The sequence below is a fragment of the Vanellus vanellus genome (genome assembly GCF_965231255.1).
Source record: "Vanellus vanellus genome assembly, chromosome: 22".
In the NCBI taxonomy this organism is placed as follows: Eukaryota; Metazoa; Chordata; class Aves; order Charadriiformes; family Charadriidae; genus Vanellus; species Vanellus vanellus.
In genome coordinates, this window is record NC_138927.1 from 4,016,784 (window position 1) to 4,029,240 (window position 12,457).

The 12,457-nt window shown below is 65.9% G+C and overlaps 2 protein-coding genes across 2 annotated transcripts; one reads left to right on the forward strand and one right to left on the reverse strand.

The window, feature by feature from the left end:
- Nucleotides 1-102: 102 nt before the first annotated feature.
- On the reverse strand, nt 103-1,517 carry GPR3 (G protein-coupled receptor 3; the record flags this gene model as incomplete). The annotated part of the gene is made up of 1 exon (XM_082494176.1): nt 103-1,517. The coding sequence occupies one exon, from the start codon at nt 1,515-1,517 to the stop codon at nt 531-533; it is 987 nt and encodes a 328-aa protein (XP_082350302.1). The 3' UTR covers nt 103-530.
- Nucleotides 1,518-4,499: 2,982 nt separating this feature from the next.
- CD164L2 (CD164 molecule like 2) lies at nt 4,500-8,483 on the forward strand (the record flags this gene model as incomplete). The annotated part of the gene is made up of 5 exons (XM_082494194.1): nt 4,500-4,654; nt 6,557-6,661; nt 7,278-7,355; nt 7,566-7,631; nt 8,314-8,483. Exons 1-5 carry the CDS (start codon nt 4,570-4,572, stop codon nt 8,481-8,483), a joined length of 504 nt encoding a protein of 167 aa, XP_082350320.1. The 5' UTR covers nt 4,500-4,569.
- Between the last annotated feature and the right edge of the window lie 3,974 nt (nt 8,484-12,457).

Genomic DNA, 12,457 nt, shown 5'->3' on the forward strand with positions numbered 1-12,457 from the left:
GGGGTGAGTCCCTCCTCCTCCGGCAAACGATTTCCTCCCATCCCCCCCCCCCATCCTCCTTCCCCAAACGTACAAAATATATTTTAACTATCTGAGGTAATTAATGAGGCTGTAAAAAAGAAAATCAAGAGGGGACCGAACGTTCCCGGTACCGCCCCCCCCCCCTTAAAAAAATAAAGCATCATAAATAGTTTTAAAGAAAATATGAGGATCTTCCCCCTCTCTCTCTCTCTCTCATGCGCACGCGTAAATATAGATTATATTATGGATAAAAAATATGTTTTTCTCTCCTGGAAATTCAAAAAGTGGAAAAATAGAAGAAGGGAAGGGGTTGTGCCCAAAAGGACGGGGCTGGGAAGAGCCGCTCCATTCTCAGATCTCCCGCGATGTGTCTCTGGGAACGAAAAAGGGAAAAAAAAAAAAAAAGAAAAAAAAAAAGAAAATCCCCTCAACCCGCAATCGGTAAGTGAAAGGTGCAGAGAGGCTGGGGGGGGTGGGGGGGGGGGCGGGAGGGGACGGGGACACACGCGTCAGACGTCACTGGGGGAGCGGGACCGGAAAGGCATTGTGGAGGAGAAGCAGCCGCAGCACACGGTCCACAGCACTTTCTGGATCTCCTGATTCCTGAAGGCGTAAATGACGGGGTTGATCATGGAGTTGTAGGTGGCGGGGAGGAGGGTGACGTAGGTGTAGAGGGCCGGGTAGCTGTAATCCCCCAGGAGACAGTAAATGGCGAAGGGCAGCCAGCACGAAGCGAAGGTGCCCAGGATGACGGCCAAGGTGGCGATGCCTTTTCGGGTGGTGACGTAGTGGGAACTGGCCAGGAAATGTCTCTGGACGGCGATCTGGTGGGCGTGCCGGCAGACGATCTTACAGATCTGCACGTAGAGCTGGAGCATCACCGCAAAGACCATGAAGAAGGAGACAGAGAGGATGATGAGGTGGTTCTTCGTCAGGGGCTTGACGATGCTGCAGGCGGAGGGCTCCTTCAGGCAGTTCCAGCCCATGATGGGCAGGAGCCCGTAGCAGATGGAGGCTCCCCAGGTGAGGATCAACATGATGTGAGTCCTGGTGACCGTCCTCTCCGAGTAGTAGGTCAGGGCGTTGTAGAGGGACAGGTAACGGTCGATGGTGATGGTCAGCAAGCTGCTGACGCTGGCCGTGAAGGAGGTGACCAGGAGCCCCACCGTGAGCAGGCTGACCGCCTCCGACGGGATGAAGTAGACAAAGGCGAAATGTAGGATCAACCCCAAACCGGCCAGGAGGTCGGCTGTGGCCAAACTCCCGATGAGGAGGAACATAGGAGCCCGGAAAGCCGGGGTGTAGAAGATGACCACCACCACGATAGCGTTCTCGCAGGAGATAATGGTCCCGGAGATGCAGAGGATGACATCCCATGGGTTCAAGGCGAGGGGTTGCACCACCGACTCCAGGTCCAAGGAGCCAGCGCTGCCGTTCCTGGCCGCGAACCGGCCTTGCTGGCCTCCGCTGGAGTTGGGGGGCCCTTCCTCCATCATGCTGGCGGAGCCCGACCTGCCGCAGCCGAAAACAAGAGCAGCCCCCCTCAGCACCCACTGCCCGCAGCAGGGACCCACTCGCGCCGTCCCTGTGCCACCCAGCCAGGGGCAGTCCTGCCTTCCCCCCCCAAAAAAAGTTGTCTCCGGGAGGGGGCAGAGCGATGTGTGTTGGGGGGGGGGGGGGTCGGTGTTTGCTCCGAGGGGATTTTTCTGGGCAAGGTGGTTTGGGTTTAATTCTTTTCCAAGCATAGAAAAATAAATATATGAATAAGGGGGGTGGGGGTGGGGGGGTGGACGACACGACACCCGCTCAGCCCACTCCGGCATGCATTAACTGCGGGGGGGGGGTGGTGCATCGCCTGATTTTGGTGGATAAATAGAGGGGAGAAGGACCACCCCCCCCACACACACACCCCACCCCACCCCGAGGGCTTCAGGGCAGCACTTCGGGGGTCCCAAGCAGCAGATGAAGGGGGCGGCCCCGTTTACCGGGGACAGGGGCGCCCGGCAGAAAAGAGCCCCCCCCCCGCGCTCCCCCCAACCGGGGGAATCCCCCCTTCCCTTGGGGATCTGCCCCTCCCGGGGCATTCGGGCAGGCAGCACAGCCCCTCAGCCCCTTTCGCTTTTGCCCAAGCGGGCTCACACGCCCCCCCCCCCACCACCACGGGTGCCCGAGTCCCCTCCTCCCGTGCCCGTGTCCCCCCCACGTCCCCCCCCCCCCGCCAGGCACTCACCTGCCGGGATGCTCGGCCCGGGCTGGGGGGCCGCTGCCATGGGCGCCGCCGAGTTATAGTGACCGAGCCCCGACGGGGGGGGGGGGGCCTCTGTGTGTGTGTGTGAGGGGGGGGGGGAAATTGGGGGGTGTGTGTGTAGGGGGGGTGACTCACTGCCAGCTCCCCCCCCCCTCCCCCCTCCGCCTCACCCCCCCGTCTCCCAAGCCTCGCTGTGACGTCAATGGCGCGCCGGAGCCAATCAGCGCCCCGCCAGGCGCGCGCGCCGCATAGTAAGCGCGGCGGGGATGGAGCAGCCCATTCATAAAAACAGCCCCCCCCACACACACCCCCCCGCCCCTCCCTCCAGGTCCACACCGCCCCCGGGACCCCCCCCCTCCCTCCTCCCACCCCGGCCCGTGTCCCCCCCTCCACGTCCTTGCAAAGCCCCTGCAGGGCCGTACTGCAGAGGATGGGGGCGCCGGCTCCCCCCCCTCCCCGCCCCCCCCCTTATTGCAGAGGTTTGGGGGTGCCGCTTCACACGCTGAGCGTGGGGTGTGGAGGGGGCGGCCCGGGGGAGGGGAAGGGGGAGAGGGGGTGGGGGCGAAAGCGGGTCCTCCCCCTTTCTCCCTCCCCTCCCACGCACAACCGGGGGGTGCGCCCCCCCCCCCCCTCCCCCCCGGGGGTCCCCACGCGGTCCGACTTTCCCACGCGGGTCCCGGGGTGGCAGCAACGCAGGGGGGACCCCGAGGGGGGGTCGGGAGCCCCCCCGATGCTCCTGGGCACGGCCGTGCCCAGGAGCACCGGGGGGGGCTCCCGATCCCCCCCGCGGGGTCCCGCCGGCGTCGCGGCCGCCCCGTCGGATCCCGCCCCGGCCCTTCGGGAGCTGTTCGCGGTGCTGAACGCCGCCCCGACGGCGCGGCCCCGGGTGGCGGGAGGGACCGGCCCCGGCGGAGTCGCGGTGTCCCGGGAGAAGGGGGATTTTGGGGGTTGGGGGGGGGTTGAGGGAGAGGGAGACAGGGCGGGGGGGGGGGGAGGGAAGCCGGCGGTGGGGCTGCGGGGAGAGAGTGCGGGGCATGGGCTGTGTGTGCAGTGAGTGCAGTGAGCGCAGTGTGTGGAGTAAGTAAAGAGTGTGCGGGGTGTGCAGTGAGTGCAGTGAGCGCAGTGTGTGGAGTAAGTAAAGGGTGTGCGGAGTGTGCGGGGTGTGCGGGGTGTGCAGTGTGCGCAGTGAGTGCGGTGTGTGCCGTGAGTAACAGGTGTGCACTGTGCAGGGTGTGCAGCATATACAGTGTGTGCAGTGAGTACAGGGTGTGCAGTGTACACAGTGAGTACAGGGTGTGCACTGTGCAAGGTGTGCGGTGTGTGCAGCGTATGCAGTGAGTAAAGGGTGTGCAGGGTGTGCAGTGCTCAGGCAGTGCGTTGTGTGCGCAGCACGCAGGGTGTGCAGTGCGCAGGCAATGTCCAGTGAGTCCAGTGTATGCAGTGAGTGCAGGGTGTGCAGGGTGTGTGGTGAGTGCAGGGTGTGTAGCGTGTGCAGTGTGCAGTGTGTTCAGTGAGTAGAGGGTGTGCATGGTGTGCAGTGTATGCAGTGAGTACAGGGTGTGCAGTGTATGCAGCATATGCAGTGTGTGCAGTGAGTAGAGGGTGTGCGGGGTGTGCAGTGTGGAGGGTGTGCAGTGCTCAGGCAGCGCGTTGTGTGTGCAGCACGCAGAGTGTGCAGCGCCCACGCAATATGCCGTGCATGCAGCGTGCAGTGTACAGGCAGCATGTGCAGTGAGTGCAGCGCGCAGGCAGTGTGCAGTGTGTGCAGGGAGTCCCGTGTATGCAGTGAGTGCAGTGTGTGCAGTGAGTGCAGGGTGTGAAGTGAGTGCAGTGTGTACAGGATGTGCAGTGGGGGCACTGTGTGCAGTGTGTGCAGTGCGTACAGCGCAGTGTCCCCCACTCAGCAGTGCGTACCGGGGGTGCAGCTCCCGGCTCTCCGGAGCCCCCCCCCCCCCCCTCCCAGACGGGGCCATCACCGTCTTCCCCGCAGCACCGTACGGGCGGCGGCGGCGGGGGGGTGGGGGAGGGGGGAATACATGCACCCCGGGGTCGGAGCCCCCACACGGGCCGGGCCCCCCCGGGGCGGAGCGCACCGCTGCGGGGCCGCCCCTGCCCGCCCCCCGCCGCCGCCGGGGCCGCCTCCCGCGGGCGCGCATGTCCCCGCCGCTCCGCTCCCTTCTCCCGGGAGTTCCGCGGCGCCGCAACCGACACCTCCCGCCGGGACCGGACCGACCCGACCCGAAGCGAAGCGAAGCGGGCCGAGCCCAGCCTGGCTAAGCCGGGCCGAACCGGGCCGGGCCATGGCCCCGCCGTGCGCCGGGGCGCTGCGCTGCGCGCTGCTCTGCGCCCTCCTCTGCGCGCAGGGACCGGCTCCCACCCGCGCAGGTACGGCCGGGGGGGGGTGGGGAGGCGTAGGGAGGTGGGGGGTGACGCGGGGAGTTTATAGCTTTGGGGCAGCTGAACTTTTTGGGGGTTTGGCTTCTTTTTTTTTTTTTTTTTTTTTTTTCCGAGGGTTCCCTTCGCTCCCGCCCCATCGCGGGACCCCCGAGCCCGTGGTGGGGACCGGGAGAGCCCCGTTCCCGGTTTGGGGTGGTGGGGGAGAGGGGCCCCGTGTCCTGCTGCCCCCCATCCCGAGGGGGGGGTGGGACCCCCCCAGGGCCAGGAGGGGTGCCCTGGGTTGCTGCGGGACAGGTGGGGTGCAGCGTCCCCCTCCGAAGAGCGGGGGCGGACGGACGACTTCGTGGTTCGTGGTGGGTTTTTTTTTGGGGGGGGGGGGGGGCGGGGAGCGGAGCCGTCATCCTCCCGCCCGGGGTTCCTGCAACTCCGGGCATCAATTATGCAAACCCCAGGCTTGCTTCTGCTCCCCTTCTCCCATCCCATCCCCCCTCCTCCCACTGCTCACGGGGACATATTGTCACCCTGACTTATCCCACCGGGACCCCCGCGTGTTCCAAGAGCACCCATCGCCATGGGACTGCCCTCAGCCGGCCCCACTGCCCCCCCACCCCCCTTTTATTTTCCTCTCCCTCCCCACACCTGACGGCAGGAGCGGGAGTTGACAACGTTGGGCTCCAACGTCTGTTCCTGTGCCTGCTGCGATAAAAATAACTTAAATTATAAACCTGCCTGAAACCCTTGCGAACAAAGTCCTACTTTCCCATTGGTTCCCGGCAGGTCTCGAAATGCTGGAAAGAAGGGGGGAGGGGGGGGGGGGGGGCGGCTGTGTGCCCGCCACGCCGTAGCCATGGCAATGGGTCCGCAGCATCCCACTTGATGCCTTATGCCACCAGTTGCCCCCTTTGCTTTTGTTGGGGGGGGGACACTGGGAGATGGAAAAGGCTTCTGGATTCAACCAGGCATGGCCCAGGAGGACCCTAAAAGTTGGGGGGGGGGGCTGGAGCTGCACACCCCAAAGCCCGGCGGGGATGAGGTGCAGCCGGCGTGGCAAAGCCAAGCGTGAGGTTGGGTCAGTCCCTGCGTGGCGGAGACCCCCGGGGAGCCGGCGAAGAAGGGGTGCCAGCCCCCAGCCCCCTCCTGCGAGCACTGGGGGGGGTGGGGTGGGGGTGGGGTTGTTTGTCCCCTGAGAGCCTGGAAACACATCCAGGGTGGGGAATGGCTCCCAGGTCCGTTCCCGGGATGGTGCAAACACGGGTGCGGGACGCGGTGAGGTGCAGGCAGGGCCCGGCCATGGCTCCCCGTTGCAGCCTCCTTCGCTGACAGTTATCGCTGTAAATTAATGATGAGCGTATGTCGGGGGGGGCGGGGGGGGAAGAGCTCATGGCAGTGCAGCTCTGCAAACGCCCCAGTGACTCACTGCCATTGCTGGGGCGACGGGGAGCGGGGGGTCCTGCAGGACGGTTTGGGGGGCGAGGCGGGGACAGAGGGGTGATGTGGCTCAGGTAACCCCAACTGGACTGCTGGGAGCAACTGGGCTGGTGCTGCCGCCACCTCGGCTCTTCTAAACCTCCTCCAAAAGATCCGGGGCTGGGGGGGGCTTATCCTGCGCTGCGGGTGATGGGGTGAGCCCTGCGTGTCCCGGGTGGCTGTGGGGGTGCGGGATGTCCCCTCTGCGGAGAGCTGGCGATGCTACGAGCGCACCTGCAGCCTGCCGGGATGGGTCTGTTAGTGGGTTTGGTGCTGCAAGAGAGAAATTCATCCTTCATCCCTCCCGCTGCACTGTGAGAAATCCTCCTCCATGGGTCCAACAGAGGGTCCAGCCCCGATCCCGGCTGACGGGGGGGATGGATGCTGGCCCGGACCTTACCCCTCTCCCCCCGGCTTTGGCAGGAGAGTGCGGCGAGCTGAGGTCCTGCGAGACATGCACGGCCGGAGCCACCTCGCACAACAGCACCGGCTGCGTCTGGGTGGGCTGTGGGACCCCCGGGGAGCCAGGTGAGGGGGTCTGCAGGGGAGGGCCAAATCCGGAGGGGGCTCAGCCATGTAGGGGGAGAGTGAGGGGCTCCCACAGCCCCCGGTGCTCACAGCCAGGGGTTATGCCAGGCCTCTGACCTGCCACCGGGCTGGGGACTGTGCTGGGATGGTGCTGGCAGCTCAGCACCCTTGGGAGCCTGGTCCCAGCTGCTTTGCATGGTCAAGGTCCATCCCATGCCGGTGGGATGCAGGGGATCAGCACCGGCCCAGCTGGCAGGAGTGTGGGATTTCGGCACGTGGTGCTCCCAGCCGTGCTGGGCTCGGGGTAACGCTGGGACACCCCCCCGCCTCCCCCCTCATGGAGGTGCGGATGGAGCAGCACCAAGTGATAGAGATGGGAGAAAAATGGCTGTTTATAAAGCCCTTGTTTGGGGCTCTTCCCTGGGGGGCGTGAGGATGCGAGCCCCGGCTTGCAGCCCCTCGGATGGATGCCCATCCCCGGGAATGAGTCCTCACCACCCCAAACCCTTGGGAGCCCAAATGGCCTCAGTTGCACTGGGTGCCCCCGCGGGCTGGTTTGCTGGGGGAGGGAAAACCCTGGGAAACCTTGGGAAAACCCTGCTCCCTCTTCCCGCAGAGACGGGGAGCTGCATGCGGAGAGGGGCGGCAGCGCGGGAAACCTGTGCGCTCTACAACACCAGTACCCTGTGTCGAGGTAACCCCGCTCCCCCCGTGGCGTCGGGTCACCCCGGACCCCAGCAGCACCCCCGGGCACAGCAGCCCTCGGGATGGAGGCGCTGCTGTGGGTGCTGGGGCTGTGGGCATGAAATGCCACCCCTGGGACAGGGACACGGGACAGGGGGTGCATGGCGATGTCCCTTGACAACCCTTTTTCTCCCCTTCCCTCTGTCACTGCCTCTGGCAGCGCTGAAGTCCCCCACCGAAGAGCCTCCACGGTCCCATAGCGAGGAGCCAGCGACGCACTCCCCAAGTGAGTGGGTCTGGGGGGGCGCTGGAGGTGGTGGGATGGGGTTGGAGGGGTCCGGGTGCCCCAGGGGACAGTGGCCAGTGGGATGGGACAAGCCGCTTGGTTGCATCCATGGAGCTTCAACCTCAGCTGTGCCCCAGGAGGTGCCAGTGCCATCCCCGGGGTGACAGCTCGGTCCCCGTCCCCCGTCTGTGCCCTGAGCAATGCTGCCACGGGCTGCAGCGATGCCAGGATGGGGCTGGGGGGGTCATAACACCCTGCAGAACCCCCCCACTCTCCAAGAACCAGCCCTGCTGCCATCCTTGCCGGGAAGTGCCGTCTCCGGCTGAGTCGGAACAGGGGCTGGGAGCGGAGCAGGAGCCTCTTCCAGGAAGCGGGAACTGGAGAGCATCGGGCTAATTACGGCGGGTAACCGGAGCCCGGAGCCCTCTGAATTATTGATCCCACTGGGATCCTTACACCGCTGGCTCTGCTCCCGCGCGGTGCCGGCTGCTCTGGCATGGGAAGGGGCTGAGCCCATCCCTGCATCCGTGTGTCGATGGGGACATCCCAGCCCTGTGCAGACGCTGGGGTCTGTGCGGACCCCAAATCCCCTCTGCTTGGCGAGGGCATCAGTACCCCAAGGATGCCAACAGCACCCATAACCCCCCCTCCCCCCTCCCGCTTGGTTTTCCCCTGCCGTTAGAGACCACCACCACCAGCGCCCCGTTGACGGGCAGCCCCGAATTTCACCCGCCCGGCTTTGACACGGCCAGCTTCATCGGCGGCATCGTGCTGGTGCTGAGCGTCCAAGCCGTGGTCTTCTTCGTCATCAAGTTCATCAAGTCAAAGGACAGCACCTACCAAACGCTGTAAGGCTCCCGCGCCCCCCGCCGGGATGGAGTTTTTGGGGGGGGGGGGACACACAGACGACACCCGTACCGGCTCATGCCTGGGCCAAACCCACCCTGGAAGCCAAAAATGGGGGTCAGCCCCAGTGCGTGGGGGTCCGTGGCCCGTCTGGCCGTGTCCTGTCTCGCAGCTGAGTGTTGTCTCCTGTGGCTCCTTGTGCCGGTCCGTCGTCACCCGGGGGCGGCGGGAGGATTTGGGACACGGAGGGGCTCGTCCTCCCCCACCCCTCCCCTCGCTGGTGTCCGGCTGTCCTTCCGCCTCCTCTGTCTGTCGCTGCCTGGCCGGACCCTGGCTCCCAACCCCGTGGGGAGCGCGGGGGGCCCCCAAATCCACCCGCCCTGAGCTGAGCCAAGCGGGGGCCCGTTGCTCTTCTCCCCCCTCGCCCGGTGCCGTGGGGCTCGCCGTGTCTAACGTGGGGGGCCGTGCCCCGTCTCTCTTTCCTTGCACGCTGCCAGAGAGGACAACCAGTAGGTGCTGGGTGCCGGCGGCGATGGGGAGGGGGCTGCCCCCCTACAACCCCCCCCTCCCCACCCCCCCAGAGCTTCACCCTTCCCTCACCCCTCCCCATGGCGGGGGGGGGGATGGCGTAGTCCCTCTCTCCTGGTTTGCATGAAGGGGGGTTCCCGGCTGCTTTGCTGTTTTCCTGGGAGTCGGTAGCGGTGGAAGGAAAGGGGGTGTCACCCCTCGCCCCCCCCCCCCCCCATTTCGTGCACGGAGCCCCCGGTGAGACGCAGCCGATTCACGGCCCTTTGGCACATCCGTGCCCCTTCTGCCACCCGGGCGAGTGTCCCCCGCCCCCCCCCCCCAGCCCTGTGGTGGTAGGGTGCAGCCCCCCCCCCTCCCCCCTTCCCCCTGAGCACCCTCAGCAGGAGGGGAGCGGTGGAGCCCAGTTTGGCCCCAGTTTGGCCCCAGTTAAAGAGCACCCAGCAGCCCCCCTCCCCACCCTGGGCACCCCCTGCTGCACCCCCTGCCCCATTGCCTCCCCACAGCCTTGGGGCTTGCTGGGGGGGGGCGGCTTGGGGCTGGGGGTCCCCTCTTTCCCCAGCGGGCTCTCAGGTGCTTTTCCCTTCAGGATTTTGGCTGGAGCACCCAGTCCCCTGCTCCGACCCCCCCCCTCCAGCCCCCCCCAGCCCCTCGGTGCCCGCCGGAGGAGCAGAGCCAGGGCCCCGCTGTGTGCTTTTGCTGTGCCTTTGTGTTGCTGGGGGGGTGTGTGTGTGTGTAGGGGGTGTCCTGGTGTCCCTTTTCTGTGTGTTGTTTTGGGGAGGGGGGGGTGCCTGCTGTGTGTTGTGGGGTGAGACTTGTAGCTCGGGCTGCCCCAATTAAACTCTGCGAGGTGGTGTCTGTCTCGTGTCCGGGGCGGGGGGGGGGGGGCGTGTAGCTGGGGTAGGAGTGTGGGGCGGGATGGGGGGGCAGGACAGGGGGGAGCATCCCCATCCCTCCCCTGTGGGACCTCCCACCCAATTCCTGGGTGTGGGACCAACTCTTTCCCGTGGCATTGCCACCTCCATGGGTGGGCACTGGGATCCCATCCCCATCCCCATCCCCATCCCCTGCTCCCTGGGAGTTGAGGGGGGGGCTGCTCCCCCCCCCCCAGGACAAAGCCACCCAGGCCCATTCTGCATGGTGTTCTTCTCTGTCTGCTGCACCAGGATCTGAGGCTGCTGCGCACCCCGGGCTCCCCCCCCCCCAGGGAAGGCAGAGAAGAGGCCAGCGCTGCCCCCGTCCCTGCTGTGTGCCCCCCCCCCCCCCCCCCCCCCCGCCCCCGGCCGCAGGACCCCCACCCACACCTCAGCTATGCAAAGGTGGCTCTGCCCCGGGCTGCCCTCTCTGCCCCTGGGGGCACCAGGGTGGGACACGTCGCCCAGGCCAGACCCCTGTTTTGGGGGGGGGGTTTGCACCCAGTGTGGCCACAGTCACACCCTCCAACTGCTCCCCCGGCGGGGGGGGGGGGCAAGAGCAGAGTGGAGGGGACCGTGGGGTCCCATCCAGCCCCAAATCCCACCCAGCCTTGGGGTCCCCCCTGCCACGCTTGCCAGGAGCTTGGGGGGGGGGGACACACAGGGCACCAGGGACTTGTGGCTGCGGCCGGCAGCCCTTTGCTGGCCAAGCCCCCAGTCCCACACTGGGCAGAGCCTGAGCCAGCGCAGGGGGGACAGAGCCCCAATAAAGGATTTTCCTCCTATTTCTGGTGTCTGTGTCCTTGTCACCCGTCACCCCCAAAGCCCGAGTGGCGGGTGCTGCCTCGGGAAGTTTTGGTTGCAAACCCCGTAGCTGCAGCTGGGGACGTGGCTGTGTCCTGCCCCCAGGTTGGTGTTGGGTGGCCCAAGTGGCTCCAGTCCTCCCAGTGACCAGGGGAGGGGAACCAGTATGGGTATGGGAGGTGTCATGCTGGAGGGTGGAGTGGCTCCAGTCCTCCCAGTGACCGGGGGAACCAGTGTGGGTATGGGAGATGCCATGCTGGAGGGTGGAGTGGCTCCAGTCCTCCCAGTGACTAGGGCAGGGGAACCAGTGTGGGTATGGGAGGTGCCATGCTGGAGGATGGAGTGGTTCCAGTCCTCCCAGTCGCCAGGGGTGGGAAACCAGTATGGGGAGGGGTGATGCCACACTGGAGGATGAAGCAATAGAACATTGTCTCCTCCTGTCCTGAGGATGTCACCCCGTGGTGTCCCCCTCCGTGGGCCACATCCCCTTGCCTGACTGGGGGGCTGCAGCGGGCAGGGGTGGCCGTGGGCTGAGGCCGGAGGAATTGGAGGTATCACTGGGATGGGGTCCCCGGCTGCGGGCGAGTGTTGGGGGACACCTCTGTGGCCGCATCCAGCCCTGCTAACGCTGGGCGCCCCAGGGATGGCGATGGGGAGGAGGGACGCGTTCCTTCCCACGGTGGCAGAGGAGGAGGCCAGGCAGGGGGTGTGCCGCCGCCACCGCACCGCCGGCTCTGCCTTCCCCGAAACGGCGGTGGGGCTGAGCAGCAGGTCCGGGCAGGCAGAGCTCCGTGTCCCGCTGTCCCCGGGCAGCCGGTGTCCCCGCTCCTCCCTCCTGCCCCGGGCTGCCCGGCCCTGCCGTGGGAACAAGGTTGGGATGGCTTCTCCGCCTGTGCGGTGGTTTGCCTGGACGGTGGCTTGTCTGCCTGTGCGGTGGCTTCTCCTCCTGTACAGTGGCTTTCCTGCCAGTAGAGTGGCTCGTCTGCTTGTACAGTGGCTTCTCTGTCTGTGCAATGGCTTCTCTGCCTGTACAGTGGCCTGTCTGCTTGTGCGGTGGCTTCTCTGCCTGTATGGTGGCTTCTCCGCATGAGCAGTGGCTTCTCCGCCTGTGCGGTGGCTTCTCCGCATGTGTGGTGGCTTCTCCACCTATATGGTGGCTTCTCCGCCTGTACAGTGGCTTGTGTGTCTGTGCGATGGCTTCTCTGCATGTGTGGTGGCTCCTCTTGTTGGTGTGGTGGCTTGTCTGCCTGTGCAGTGGCTTTTCTGCCAGTAGAGTGGCTTGTCTGCTTGTATGGTGGATTGTCTGCCTGTGCAGTGGCTTCTCTGCTTGTGCACTGTCTTCTCTGCCAGTAGTGTGGCTTCTCTACCTGTACAGTGGCCTGTCTGCCTGTGCGGTGGCTTCTCTGCCTGCATGGTGGCTTCTCCGCCTGTGCGGTGGCTTCTCCGCCTGTGCGGTGGCTTCTCCGCCTGTACAGTGGCTTCTCTGCCTGTGCGGTGGCTTCTCCGCCTGTACAGTGGCTTCTCCGCCTGTACAGTGGCTTCTCTGCCTGCATGATGGCTTCTCCACCTGTGCGGTGGCTTCTCCACCTGTGCGGTGGCTTCTCCGCCTGTGCGGTGGCTCCTCTGCCCAGCTGGTAGCCCGCCCGGGTGCTGTGCCAGCCCATCCCCTGCATCCCACCGGGGACCACAGCCTTTCCCCGCAGGGACCACCGCACTTCAGAGCCACGGGTGTCCGCG